General features: G+C 40.8%; 1 protein-coding gene across 34 annotated transcripts in view; it reads left to right on the top strand.

Moving 5' to 3' along the window:
• NRXN1 (neurexin 1) overlaps positions 1 to 14828 on the top strand; it is a 1138820-nt gene that overhangs the window by 691664 nt on the left and 432328 nt on the right. For 2 of the 34 annotated variants that reach the window (XM_030826908.1, XM_030826906.1), the window contains exon 1: positions 623 to 4006. The exons of 30 other annotated variants lie outside the window; for them this stretch is intronic. In XM_030826908.1, the coding sequence (XP_030682768.1) occupies positions 3748 to 4006 (259 nt within the window). In that variant the 5' untranslated portion in view covers positions 623 to 3747. Of the gene's footprint in view, positions 1 to 622; positions 4007 to 14828 lie in introns of those variants that run through there. 2 more of the 34 variants (XM_030826909.1, XM_030826907.1) reach the window with 1 other exon arrangement.

Raw genomic sequence — 14828 nt, 5'->3', positions numbered from 1 at the left:
AGTTATTCACAATCTTCTATGCTTATTCTATTTCTATGGCTTTTCCTTATACAAATCACTCTCCGAAGTCCCAGCCCTATCCATTCCTAGCAATCAAGAGAATAACAAATACAGTTGGTCCTTGTTATTTACTTGTAGCCTGTGGCACTTTGGTGATCCTTAGCAAACATGCAGAGAATGGCAAACGTTTGTGTTCCCAATGCACATGCTCCTGGCTGAAGTTGAACAAGACTATTGGCTTCCTTCTTGTTTCAGCTCTCACACTGTAAACAAGTGCGCTATTTTAGGTCTTTTTAGCACCATGTTTTTGTGTTTTACGCTGGTGACTTTGCTGTTTAAAATGGCCCTCAAGCATAATACTAAAGGGCTGTCTAATGTTCCTAAATGCAAGAAAGATGTGATGTGCCTTATGGAGAAAATACATATTAGATATGCTTCTTTCAGGCATGAGTTAAAGTGCTGCTGGTCATGAGTTCAATGTTGATGAATCAACATTATGTATTAAAGAAGGTGTCATTATCATTCAGAAACACATAAAACAAGGCAATGGATTGATTCAGTGATGAAAATGTGATCAGAGGTTTGCAGGAACATAGCCCTGTATTTCCCCATAGGAGCAATGGTTCAGTATTTGCTAATTCAGTGTTCACAGGGACTTTATTTGCCACAACTACTGTGAATAATGAGAATTGACTGTAAGTACTAAGAGACTAGATATGTTTCACATATGCTGGACACTAGAGGGAGTAGGAATGAAGACTTGACTCTTGTCCCCTTCAGGAATCTACCATTTATTTGGGGAGGGAAGGACAGATTAACACAATATATGAGGGTATTGGAGAACAATGCAATGTTCTACGTATCTTTTAGATGGAAGGCAACCGAATGTATTGTGCATGGTGATCACCTTGAATATGTTAGACCTGTATGAGAGAAGAGACATAACGCCTTCATTGCAGGGAGCATTTGACATATTTTAAAGAACACCAACATTAAATATTGCATGATATCCTTTCCACCCTGTGGGATTGTTAGGAAAGATAGAAACATGACTATTTTATAAAGGAAGTCACAGTGCCTCAGGGAAAGCCTGAGTAACTAATGTGATGTAACCAGCAAATGGTGGCATCAAAAATGCAGTACAGATTTCCTAACTCCTAATCCAGTGCTCTTTCCATGCTAACGCTATGAAATGTCAAATTCAGAATATGGACCTGCAGTCCTGAAAACATACTGTGTGGATGATTTTCCTTTTCTTTTTGAAGCTCTACTTGATATTTTTAAAACGAATAATCACGACTCTTGTTAGTGAATTAAAATACATATGTTGCAAAATAACAAAATGAATAAGAAATGACTGGGGGCAAGGGCAGAAACAGTTCACGGTGGAAAATGATAGATTTTGCGTCTGCTGGTGTTTGAGAGCTGTGGACGGTTGGGAGACATGGCATATTTAAATAGATAAAAGCATCGTGTTTAGCAAGGCTGAACTGTTTCAATCAATATACTACTGAAGAATTATCTTTTAGTATCATAAAATAAACCTTTGACAGGAATGTGAGATGTGTGATTGCTACAGGTGTGATTTGGGGGCCACTGGACACTATTTATATAGTGGGTATCAGGGTCCCATGGTTGAATCTTTGGACTAGGAAGCAATATACAAATCTAAATGGCCACTTGGGTTAGTAGCTGATTTGAATGAAATCTTCCCAGAATTACATTTTTTAAAAAGTATTGGACTTTATATTTGTTGATAACAATTATGTAGATGATGAGAAGCTAGTGAGAAATCATTCCTGTTCAATGTTGCTTTCTTTTGGCTTTAAATAGAAATAAAGACAAAAAAAAAAGTCCAGCCACTAGACATGTCATAGGTTTTTATCATCTTTTGGAAATCACGGCAATGTTTAAATCATAGTCCCAAGTCTTAATCACCAGCATCCAGTGCCTGTGGTCCTCCTAGCTAAGTCCACTTGCATTGCTAGATTTCTACTCTTAAATTTATGCTGGCTTTGCTGGTCTTTCATCTAGGACACACAGCTTTCAGTTAAAGATGCTGTATTTCATCAAAAGCATATAAATGTCCTCTTTCCCTTGGGGGCACTAGATTTAGGAATTTTCATTTCCTGATGCTATTTTCTTTATAAGACAGGATGAGAGAAAGGAGGAGTTCCACCCTTAGCAAAGATCATCACAGCGGGGCTTCTATGGAGGTCTTGGAAGTTCTTAAATATTCCTAAAATATTGACTGAAATACAAGCAATTATATTCATGCCATTTCTTTCTTTTCTGCTTTCTTCCTGTTTCTGTCCTGACACTTCTCTTCCTCTCTTCGCATTCTTCCACTTTCTGCCTCTTCTGCAGCTGCCAAATTAATGCATCCTTTTCCCTCCCTGTGAGTTTTGGTCCCCTGAACTTCCACTGCCTTATATGAGTTATAATATGGTAGTGGGATGAAGAATCCTTGTTATGAGTAACATATGTGATTAACAGATCATCGCAACTGATGCTTGAGTACAAGGTATCAAGCCATATTTAGCAGATTGGGTTTAAACACCTGGTAGAACAAGTTTGGTCCAATAAAAAGACCCGAATTCTCTCCCTTTTAAGATCTCTAAAGACACTGGTTACATCTAAACCATTGTGTAGGGGAAGGGTGCCATTTGCCATTGTAGTTCAGATGGAGGGATCACCTGGTGGAGGGAGAGCTGCTTTTTAGGGTGTTCCCGTTTCGCCTTACACGTGTCCCTTTGATGCGTGGAGAATGCAAGGGAGAGGCAAAGCAGGGCGATTTTCGTGGGAAGCTAAACCAGCCTCCCTCGTTACATAGGCTCGTCCTCTGCATTGCATCTGAGCTTCAGTGATTTGCTGTTTGGAGACTGCAGATTTGCATAGAGCCCCTTGCTTCACCAGCGTGTGTGGTTTTTCTTTTCTTTCTTTCTTTTTTTTTTCTTTTTCTTTTTCTGTTTCTCTCCCTTACTCCTTCGTCCGCATCTTCTTCTCAGCTGTCTTTCCCCCGTTCGATTCCCACTTCCTTCAGAAGGGCGCACTCTTCCCACTGAACCCCTCGCCGGGCGTAAGTGTCAGGAGGCGGCGGACGCGGAGATTGCCTCGGGAGCAGGCGATGCGCGCCGCTGCTCCGCGCGCTGCCCGGGGGAGGCTGGCGCTAGCGGGCGAGCCGGCCGGGGCTGAATGGAGGGAAGGGGCGCCTGGATTCCATGGGGTCTGCTTCTGTCTTGAAAGGAGGTTGGGCCGGCGAAGTGGCCTCCTTAGTCCCCGCACACAAAGCTAATTGGATTTACCTAGTGGATTCGCGGTGGATGGCTGTCATGTAGAAGTGAGGACCCTCCAGGAGGAGATTTAAACAATTTTTCGGCCCCCCACCCGCCGGCACGCACTCTCGCCCGAAACTCTTTGGGAGTATCTCTCGAGAACCTGGAGCCCTGGAAATCTGGAAGCAGCCACCCGCTCCGCGCTTGCTGTTCCCGGGGCTGCCTTTCCGGACAAGCCCCTCTCCAGCTGCATTCGCCTCGGCTATGTTTCGGATTGTTTGGGGTGCTAGGCACGGCGGACTCCAGGACCCCGAGAAGACTGTCCGAAGGAGGGAGAGGATGGGTGCCCTGGCGCGGTGAGGCGGCCGGACCCTCAGCCCACTCCGCGCCGCCTGCTCCCCTGCGCCCTCTCCTCTCCCCGCGCCCCAAACTTTGCCTCCCGCGGCGGCTGCCCCTCGGCGGGCGCCCCGCCATGTACCAGAGGATGCTCCGGTGCGGCGCCGAGCTGGGCTCGCCCGGGGGCGGCGGCGGCGGCGGCGGCGGCGGCGGCGCAGGGGGGCGCCTGGCCCTGCTTTGGATAGTCCCGCTCACCCTCAGCGGCCTCCTAGGAGTGGCGTGGGGGGCGTCCAGTTTGGGAGCGCACCACATCCACCATTTCCATGGCAGCAGCAAGCATCATTCAGTGCCTATTGCAATCTACAGGTCACCGGCATCCTTGCGAGGCGGACACGGTGGGTCTGCGATGCCAAGTTCTCGCGGGTTACCCCCTCGCTCCCCCCTTTCTACCCTGCACTCGCTCCTGGGCTCCTAAGGCTCAGAGAAATGGGAGCTTGACAAAAGGGAGGTGCATTTGGGTGTGCTTGGTGAGAGCCACTTATCTCTTTGAAGACAATAGAAAGGGGATGGGGGAAGGCGTCGTGGGTGTTGGTGGTGAGGGGTGGGAGGGGCGTTCCTTGTCGAGGTACTGGGAGAGAGACGTGGACACCTACTAAAGGACCAGCCCGGGTCGCGCGGCTGGGCACCGCGGGAAGGGGGCGTCAGTTGCCAGAAGGTCACTCAGTGGCCGGATGGGGCGCCGCGCTCAGCTAAGGGACCTGAGCACCAGAGAGAAGAGGGCTCTGCAGAACCTTTTGTCTGTGCTGTATATGCTGCCCCACCTCCTGCCCATCTTCCCTGGCCCCGTGGCGGGTGGGGGGAGGGAGAGATTCCAGCCCGCACCTTCCTCCAAAGTGTGCCCAGACTGCAGTGACAGCGAAGCAGTCCTGGGACTCACTCAACAGGAGGCCAATTACTTTTGCCCCCACGCCTTCTCTTAATTGGAGAAGGTAGGAGGGCAACCGAGGCACCCCCTCTAATGCGGGCCAGCCATTCCCAGTCATGGAGGGGACCTCTGGACACCATTCCCCTTCCATCCACTCTGCACATAAATATATGTCTTTTTTTTGGTAATTAGGCTGAGTTCTTTTCTAGATGGAACAGAGAGAGGCTTGACTACACATACCCATCTCCCGGAGGATCATGTCTGAAGGCTATTGGAACGAGGGAGGTCTTACTTCCTCCTTCGGTGTTTAATGCTTTCCAGGAAGGGCAAGTCAGTCAATGCTGGCTGGGCTAAGCCCGGAGGTCTGCCTGGAGAAGAAGTTAGAGCTAAGGGAAACTATTCTCCTAATGCCCTGTCCCTTTGAAAATAGCAGAGTGTAGAGAAAAGCCTTGGTTGGCAGCTTTCTCCTCCAGAGTGACCAGCACTGTGAGGCCAGATTCCTCTAATTTTCAGATAAATGTCTATTCCAGATTCCCCGAATTGCCAAAAATGAAGACATCAATCTGTTTTTGTGAGTCGCTCCCCACTCCCAATTTTTATTCTCCCCCAGTGTAAAATGCACTTGTTTGGAAAGCAGAGTGAAAGTTGTGGGCACTTTTTTTGTATCGGTTTTCCACCTCTTTCTTGCAGGACCCGTCACCTTTCAGACTTGTTTCAGCTCGGAATCCTTTGCCCCACTCCTTATGAGTTTGCTCTACCCTGAGCAGCTGCTGGTGCTACCAGGATGGCCCTTTATTCCATGGATGTGGGGTGGGGCGGGGGCTTCCTACCTGGGGACAATTCTGGTTAGATATGAAAAACTATAGCATAATCTAACTGAAGAGAGACCAAGTCCCCTAGCAAGCCCTCTTTGGGAGTGCAATAGAAAAAACACATCCCTGTGGGTTCTAGGAATTGGTTCCTTTCTCCTTCTCCTAGTTCTCTCCCAGAAATTCTCTCCAGTTAAGAGTGTCTAGTATGGAGACGAGAGTGATGTCCCAAGCCAGGAATTATTTTTATAAGTAACAGAGATTAGATCTCTCTGAAAGAATAAGGAGTTTCTGGTGATCTCACCACAAGCCCACAGTATTCTAGGAGCTTGTTGCTCCCTTTACCTGGGTGCAGTTCTCAACCACTGCCCTGCCTTTGTGCAGAATTATGTGAGTCTTGAGGGAAGGAGGCAAGCCAGGGTGCAGGAAGGGCAGAGTGTGGGTAGATGGGTGTGGTGAGGCAGATGGGGGTATGGAGTGGGTGGGGCACCCAATTGTGCCACTGGGAAGCACTTGGCTAATACTCCCATATGCAACTTCTCCTTTTCTGTGTCTCAGCCTCTCTCCAGAGGGATAAGGCCGCTGGGGACGTGGGAGAGGAGAAGACCAAGGGGCCCTGCCGCAGAGTGGGGCACTCCTTTTTCCTCTCCACTGCAGCTTCTGCCCCAGTCAGGCGCCGTCTGCTGGCCTTTACAAACATTTCTTTCCCTCCAGAATACGTTGATTGTTTCTGCATGTGAATGAAAAATCAAAGGTGCCTGTCATCGAAAAAGAGAAAGAATAGGATAGTAGAGAAAATTGTTGTGTGTATAGTGGTTGGTATTACTCTTTTGGGTCAAAGAACTTTCTGTTTCCTTCGAAGGTTCTGTTGTATGGTCGTGTTTGTGTATTTTTGGATTTCTGCCCACCCTCCTTCACACTTACTCTTTTGGAAGAGGCTGCTCCTCTTCTGATTCTTCTTTTTTCAATCAGAGGCGCAAACTTACATGTCAGTAACCAACCCCTGCCAAATAAAAGCCAGGTATGAATTTCTCATACTTCATCCTTTCCCTCTTTTGAAAATAATATTAACTTTATAGAGAACAATCAAGGAACATTAGGATAAAAAATAAGCCTCTCAGGGTGGGGGATGGAGAAATGGGGTGAGGTGTGAGTGCAGAGGGACTGAGAACACAGCAGGCAAGGTGATGGCTTAAAGAGAAACCTAATAAGAAAGAGGTGATGTTGAATTTGTTGGGTCAATAGCTCTCTGAATATTTTGCTAATTGTTGGGACAAAGGACCCACAAGTAAAGAACCCTTGAGCCTAATAGATGAGGGTGAAGGGAAAGCACAAAGGTAAACGACAATATGATAAATTCATAGCTGAAAGTCAAGACAAGTGAAAATGAGGTTTAGTTCAAAATCTGAGACTATTGCAAATTTGTATAGCTAGATGAACAAATGAACTAGGCTGTTTGGTTGTATTAGAATTTCGGTGAATCATAAGACATTTTCTTTCATAATAGAGAATGCATGTATATGCTTGAATGTGTAAAATAAAAATTCGTGTGTGCTATATTTTAAGGAATAAAACTGAGTACCCTGTGTTTTGAAAGCTGCTGGGCTGACTATCCAGGTTCATTCTTTTTCATTTTCTCATCTTGCCATGCTTCATTTGCACTATTATGAGGTGTCACTTACAAGGTTTGCAGGGTGCAGAGAGTGTTCATGGCTACCCAAGTATCTTTGTGCAAGCTGACCCAGTTGCAGAGATTATGATGAGGATTTTTTTTTAAGTGTCTGTGAGAAGCAGGTTTTGAGAACACCGCAGGGTCCTTTTATATTTTGCGCTTGCTCAAAAACATAAATGGTAAAGCTACCTCCATAGAAAAATTGTGTTTTTTTTTTCTAGTTAAATAAAGAGAGAACTGTGTGACTGTAAATGACAAAAAGCAAGCCTGCTTGTAATTAAGAATGCTACTTAACGCCAACAAGAGTCCAGAATAGACCAGTGTGCTCAGCCAGTACTGCTTATGTGATGTGCCATATGTGGGGAGCATGGAATGATGTCAGTGAAATGCCTAGGTTCCCATCTCAGCTCCTGGCTTTCCTAAGTGCCTCTGCATACTTTAGAAAATTAGCTTAGAGTCTCTCAATAATTTGAGCAGATAAAGGAAGGAGAAAGCCACCAGTGCCAGCCTTTCTCCTCCCACAAACATGAGCTCCGGAAATTATATTGCCATGATTAGCTTACACTATTAAAGGGCAAAAGGGCTTTCCCAGAAGGAAGTGTTAACAGATTTTAAAAGTGTGGTTTGTAATTGAAGTTGCTTAATGGTGTTATATAAGGATAATAATTGTATCTTGAATTTATAATGTTTCTTTTTCTGAGACACTTTCAGTACACATACCAAACTTCTAAGAGGATGGGTAGGTTTCAGAGTGAGTTTGAATGTGATTTTCCTGTAGGGATACTGAGGCATACCATAAATGGGCCAAAAGACAGAGCCAGATGTCTGATTAGAGTCAAAGAGGAATTAGAATCAAGGCCTATGGCCCATAGCCCAGAGCAATTCTATGAGCTCAGAGGTTTTTAAACTCAAACTAAGAGGGTCCTCTATGCCATTTAATGGTTGATCTCTTAAGAAATAATTGCAAGATACATGGTCCAGCGTTTTGCTTCAAGCGTGTTTTAACAATAATGCACACTGTTAGAAAGCTGCTGGTACCTCACTGGAGTCCCGCAGATTACTTCATTGATTCTGCTGAGGAGGTTTTTGTTTCTCTGTTTTTCCAGGAGGCAGGAGGTTAATGTTTCATAGAGTAATCCCTTTACTCTTTTGTGTGGCAACCAAGAGAGCTAGCAAAATCTTTGAGAATATTCTCTACATTATGGAAACATTTAGCTTTAATGTTTAATATGAATTAGCTGGTAATGAATTCATATGTGTGACCCAGAATGTTTTTGGCTATGACTGTTCTGCTGAAACAGCCACTGGTGTTCCACACCTTTTCCTTGCTTTGGATTCTTGGACAAAACGTTATTATCACTTAAATGCTGTTTTCAACAAGATGGCCAGCTAATATTTTTGGAAGAATCTTTGAATCAATGATGATCCAAGTAACCCTGGCACTTTAGAGTAATTTTTTGGTTGCCCAAAACTTTAATAGATTTATTTCTTAGATTGTTCATTCATGCATTCATTTATTCACTAAATATATCATAAATTCCCACTATGAGCATGTGTTTGTATTTCTGTACCAGGTACCATGGAGGACCAGAGAATAATAAGGATGAGAGTAGAGGTGAGGTTGGAGGAGGCAAGATATCCGAGGCAGAACCATCAAGAAGTTTACAACTTAGTTCTAAAAATTCAAGCTGTTGTTGGAAAGAGTTAATCCTTAAAGAGGCAAATTCAATTTTTTCCTTAAAAATAGGTAGTTTCCAAGCATAAATGCAAAAAACATAAAGTTTCTGTATATGTAGCAATCATCTGGGACTCACCATGAAATGATCTGATAAAAACATCAAAATAGTAATTTTTATCTACACCACTTTTTATTGCCCTTCATTATTAATGTTCTAGAAAGAGCTCTTTATACAGTTGTTTTCCACCAAGTTGCTGCATATATTTTTTCTAACAAAACATAACAATTTCTACTTTTCAAACAGATAGAAGGCTCATTTTGTAAATGTAGTTAAGATAGGGATTCAATGATATAAATTTACACTAATTATGAATAATTAATGCAGATTGGTCTGGTGAAATACTTCTCAGAAACACATCTGTGTAAAAATTTGGCCATTGCCATTTACTAGCACTGTATAAATGTACTAAGCTGCTTATCTTTACTAAGAATGTTTTCTCCATTTATAAAATTAAAATACAATAAGTGAAGAATAAATGAGACCATGAATTTGAAAAGTGCCCAGACTATAGTAGGTTCCCAATGATTTTTTTTTTTTTTTAAGAAATACTTAAAAGAGACTTTAGAGCACATGTAGGGGAAATCTAGACCTTAAAATTAGAAGACCTGAGTTCCTGTCCCAGTTCAGCCAGTTATTAACTCCGTGACTTCTGGAATTCAGTTACCACTTTGAACATCATTTCTTTCAGTTCTAAAGTTTGAGGAGTATATTCCTTTTATTTTATAGATGTGACAACAGAGATCTAAATAATTTAAGTGAACTACACTCATAGGGTCACAGCAAATCAGCAGCAGAGATGGAGGCAGGACCCATATCTTCTAACTCATCTTCCTCCTCCTATGGAATAGTCTTCCATAAAGCCTGTGCTCCAATAGAAGGGAGAGCCTGCAGTAATTCATCTGCACTCTCACCTGTACACTGTATGACCAAAAGCAATCCTTTTTAGACAATTAACTGGGATTAGAGGATTGGTCTTTGAGAAGAGAATAGAGCAACCAAACTTGGTTCATACAGAGAAAACCAACTTTCCTCTACTGTTGACCATCACCACAGTCAGCCCTCGATGACTCATTTATACTACAGTGTATGCCTCTTTTTAAGAAAAAAACACAATTTATGTTTTGAGATGTTAACAATCCCAGTAATAATGAGCATGACTTTTTATATCGTTTTGTCATTCATATTCTTGTTTTGTTTTTCTCTGTTTCTCTCTTTTTTTTTTAATTGGACTAGCAGACCTCTAAGATCATTTCCAATTCTAAGTTTCCTTTGATCATAAGGATCTCTTAAAATCCTCATGCTGTTGTTGTCTTTTCCCGGGGACGTATTGATTCTAAACATATTGTAACTGGAGATATTTTTGCAAAGATTGTATTCAGGTCCCTTAAGCCATCTAATTGTCCTCATGATTATCCTGGGAGTGGCTTACTTAGGTGCACAGGAGCCATGGTGTGGTAGTCAGGCTCAAGGTGCATTTGGCCTAGTACTTGTCTCACAACTGAGGTCTCAAGGATTTCCTCTTGGAAAAGCACCCGCTTCTTTCATTTGGTCTTTTTGCCCAGCCCTTTCTGGTCTATGTAGGGTGTAGAATATCTCCACATAGAAGCTTGTAATGGCCTTTTAAAATATTCCATTCTCTCACAAAATACAAGATTTTTCAGTGTTGATCACATAACAATGCATTCCCTCAAGCTTTTGATAGAACTGAGTGAAAACAGCTATCTTTTAAGTATATATTTCCACAGTGCCTTCATGTAAAGTGTCTCATTTAATCATCATCACAACCATGGCAGGGCTTATGATCATCATTTTGCTGACAAGGAAACAAATTTAAAGAGGTGATGATTATGTCAGGGTCACCTAATTAATAAGTAGCCACAGTACATTTGCTTTTCCATGACAATATAAAAGGCAGGGTTTTGAAAAGGCTAACAAACAAAACCCACTGGATTTAAATTAGAAGACCTGAAATTTGTCCCAGTGTTGGTACTTTCCAATTCATGTCTCAAAAAATGTTCTTCATGAAGAATAAAATCAGCCGCAAAAGAGTAGCTAACTCATAGTTGTTAAGAATTTCAAGTCAATATAGGTGTGAAATTTATATCTGCATTTCAGTGGAAGGAATTTTATCTAATATTACCTTGTGGTACTTAGTCAATAAGTAGGAAGATGGAGATGGATTAATAAATGAGGGCCGTTCTCAAATTCGACTCGAAGGGTTATGCTCAGGCAGTGATAAGGAATGTTATTAATTAAATAGTAACTACTATACTAAAAAGCTTTAACACTAGAAGATGATGATTCCTGTACAGACTTCCTTTTAATCACTAAATATACAAGTAGATAAGAAGAACCTGCTGCATTAATTGTGGGAACTTAATATCCGTGAGATTTGTGAATTTTAACTGAGGCAGTATAGAAAGGTGTTTCTCCAGTGTATTTTCAAGGTATGTGGTTATGTACATGTTAAGTTTTCTATGAACTTTCTTTGAATCTTGTAGTCATTTTTGTTGTGAAATTCAGAATATAGGCCCCTTTTGGGCTCTGAGATCCCCAGTTTAAATGTATTATATAATGTGACCTATGTTTTTTAAACCAAGGTTGTGAACTTTTAAATGTTCCTATATATATTTGGTGACTTGTTTGTCAAATAATTAAAATTGGTAAAAGTATTATGATATATCTCTGAAAATGAGCAACTATAAAGAAAGAAAAAAATTTAATAGATTGTAAAGGAGTGCTTTTTAATATGTGGTAAAATAGAAGGCAGTGAAATTTAATTATTTGGACAACTCTTCTGCCATGATGCCATGATAATCATGTTTTTTTTTATTTTCTGGGTTGCCATTGGACTAACAATGGCATATGTAATTATATATGTGGTTTAGCCTGTCTTGGCAATTAGTTACCATTTGGTCATCATGGCATATTTTTCTAGATGAATTCAGGTTTCAGAGCTGCTTAAAGAGAAGTGGTATTTTTAATGCTACTTAAAACAGATAATTTTAGATTCTGAAATCTTTGATTTTATGTTAAGACTGAAAAATCTAAAGTGTGGATAGTTACAGAGCGTAAAGCACTTCACTAGGAGTTGATTGTGATGCTGTTCTAAAAAATACATTCAGGAAAAGTGTGGTAGCCCAGTGACACAATACTCTCACAGTAACCGATTAGCACATTTTGAAGGGGCATGCAGCAAAACATTGTTTTATCTTTTTTTTTCACTTTCTGATGAAAAACTGTCCAAGCACATTTGAAAGAAGTATGTGGTTTTTCTGAGGAACTTGGCTTTCAAATTTTTCAAGAACCTGCCTTTTTTAATTGAATGAATGCTTTAGTTCCTATCTATGTATCTATATCATTTTATGTATAGTTATCCTTTTCAATTATAAAATATATTACAATCTAGTATAGAGAAATAATACTGGAACATGGCTGATTTAAATACCTCTGAGAATTTTTGCCTAGAGGATGTATGTAGAGATTGAACCTTCTATTTGGTTTGCAGGGCATCATTTGATAGCTTATTTCCTTTATATTTCATATTCGTTTCTGAAAATTATGTCATATTGGACCATGTATGCCTACATAGTAGAAAAATTGATCGTTTTCTAGATTCTGTCTTTCTGAAGGTGAAGCAGAGAAACTTTCCTCAACAGTCTAAGCTACATTTTCTTGAAGTCTACAGTTAACATTTTCAAAAATCACAATGTGCTATATCAGTCATTTTTCACGTGGATGTCAAAGTAGTAACATATGCTGGAATAAGATGAATAACAAATTAGTCTCTGTCAGCAAAGTGGCTAATTGGACATGCTGTTAAATATGCAAATAATGTATTTGGTTTCCCCACTCATTCTTTTTCTTGGGACTAGTCCTAGGTGAGATAAAGAGTTGTTGATGCTGCTAGTGGATAACGTTTTGTGCCATAACTAAAAGTGTAACACTCCTGATGGGCTTCTGATAAACATCTTTATACAAAAGTCTTGTGTTAATACACAAGGTATTGATATCTGGATGCCTTTAATGACTAGGCTATACAACAACAGTCTATTTGTACTGTTAACATTTTGCCTCGGTAATCTTATTTTTAAATGAAAAATTTGTGTTTTTTTATTTTTAACAGAATTAATTAAATTTTAATTATTTTTACAGAATGAATTAATTCAAATCTTGGCTTATAGTGAGGAAGTGATTAAAATATTGTGGGATTACTTCACAACCCCGATTCTCCCTCATAAAAGGCTGTGCAGAGAAAGAATTAGAGCCACATAAAATGGTAGTAAATGGCCAATTATATCATTTAGTTATTGAACAATCACTCAGTGCTTATTATATGCCAGGTGCTGTTTTAAACTCTTAACAAAATATTGATTCATTTAATCCTTACAACAACTTTAGGAGATAGGTACTTTACTCTCCCATTTTACTCATAAGGATATTGAGGCACAGCAAAATTAAGAAATAGTTAAGTCGCCGAAACGAAGTTGTGGGCCCTGGATTCAAACCCAAGCAGGCCCATTAGAAAGTCCGTGCTTTTGGCCAGGTGCAGTGGCTCACGCCTGTAATCCCAGCACTTTGGGAGGCCAAGGCCAGCGGATCATTTGAGGTCGGGAGTTGGAGACCAGCCTGACCAACATAGAGAAACCCCATCTGTACTAAAAATACAAAATTAGCTGGGTGTGGTGGCCTTTGCCTGTAATCCCAGCTACTCAGGAGGCTGAGGCAGAAGAATCGCTTGAACCTGGGAGGCGGAGGTTGCAGTGAGACGAGATCAAGCCATTGCACACTCCAGCCTGGGCAACAAGAGCGAAACTCCGTCTCAAAAAAAAAAAAAAAGAAAAAGAAAAAAGAAAGTCCATGCTTTTAACCTCTACATTATGCTGTCAATAAACATAATTTATTCTGACTGAGCATTTTGTTTTCTCCTCTAGCTTTTATTGCCAGTGGTTCATAACAGACCCACAGAGAATGACTATCTGGATTTACTTTGTCTAATTTCCAGCAAGTCATTTCCCTGAAGTTTTAATGCCTTATCTTTATCTTCCAATTAGTTTTTAGGCATTGTGATTCTTAAGTACACAGGGCATCGAGAGGCTTCCTTGTGCTTCCCTTCCTCATCACTTTATTTGTTCTGACTGATTTATTAATCTCAACTGACATCTGTCGCCACACCAAGAGTAAAGGAGTGATTGATTTAAGATGTTTATTAATGTTTATTAACTACTTTCATTCTAGATAGCAAATACTTTCCCTACCAAATTGATAATCTGCTGTGATAATAGACTAATTTGCAAGTGCAGTCATGATTTACAATTAAAAGGAAACAGTGGTGATGAGTCTGATTATATGATTATACTCTCCTGAGATGAAAGGAATCCTGCAAATGGTTAAATAAAATCATATAATTCTGGAGGCAGGATATAGAGAAAAGACTGACGATTAATAAACTTATTTGAGTATTCTAATTTTAATTATGGCCTCTTAATTATGAAGCCTTGAAGATTTTAAAAATCAAATTGTGTTGTTTCTATATGCATGGTATTGTATGACTACATAGAGAATTTAAGCATCTCTACTACTCATTTCTACTGAGTTTTTATATTAGACTGTAAGTTGGAGCAACATTCAGAAAGGATGGTAAATGCTTTCTAGTTTGAGTCTCAACTACATTTTTCTTAAAGATTATTTTGTTTCTTCAATTTAACACCAGAATTTTTGTTGTTTATTTACTGGCATTTCACACATTCCACTTAAAATAGCATTACAGGAATTCTGGAATTCCCTTGTGACATAAAGGATTACCCTTATAATTCTCATTGCATCTACTAACTATCTGACCTTGGGCAGTTTCTAAACCTCTGAGCCTTGGTTTTCCCTAGAGTGAAATAGGGCCTCTGTAGGAGTGTTGTGAAGACTTGATACTATGTAAACATCTGGCACAGGAACTGATAAATTGCTGCTGCCCCTCAAGTGACAGATGAACCCCTCTCCAACAGTGGGTCTTTTCTGCTCTGGAAAAAAACCAGAAAGGACTGAGGTTAGTTATAAGGTAGACTCCTCTGAGCTTTT

This window comes from Nomascus leucogenys, chromosome 14 (assembly GCF_006542625.1).
Source record: "Nomascus leucogenys isolate Asia chromosome 14, Asia_NLE_v1, whole genome shotgun sequence".
Classification (NCBI taxonomy): Eukaryota; Metazoa; Chordata; class Mammalia; order Primates; family Hylobatidae; genus Nomascus; species Nomascus leucogenys.
Note: the sequence above shows the minus strand (reverse complement) of the source record. Positions and strands in the feature narration are given on the sequence as shown.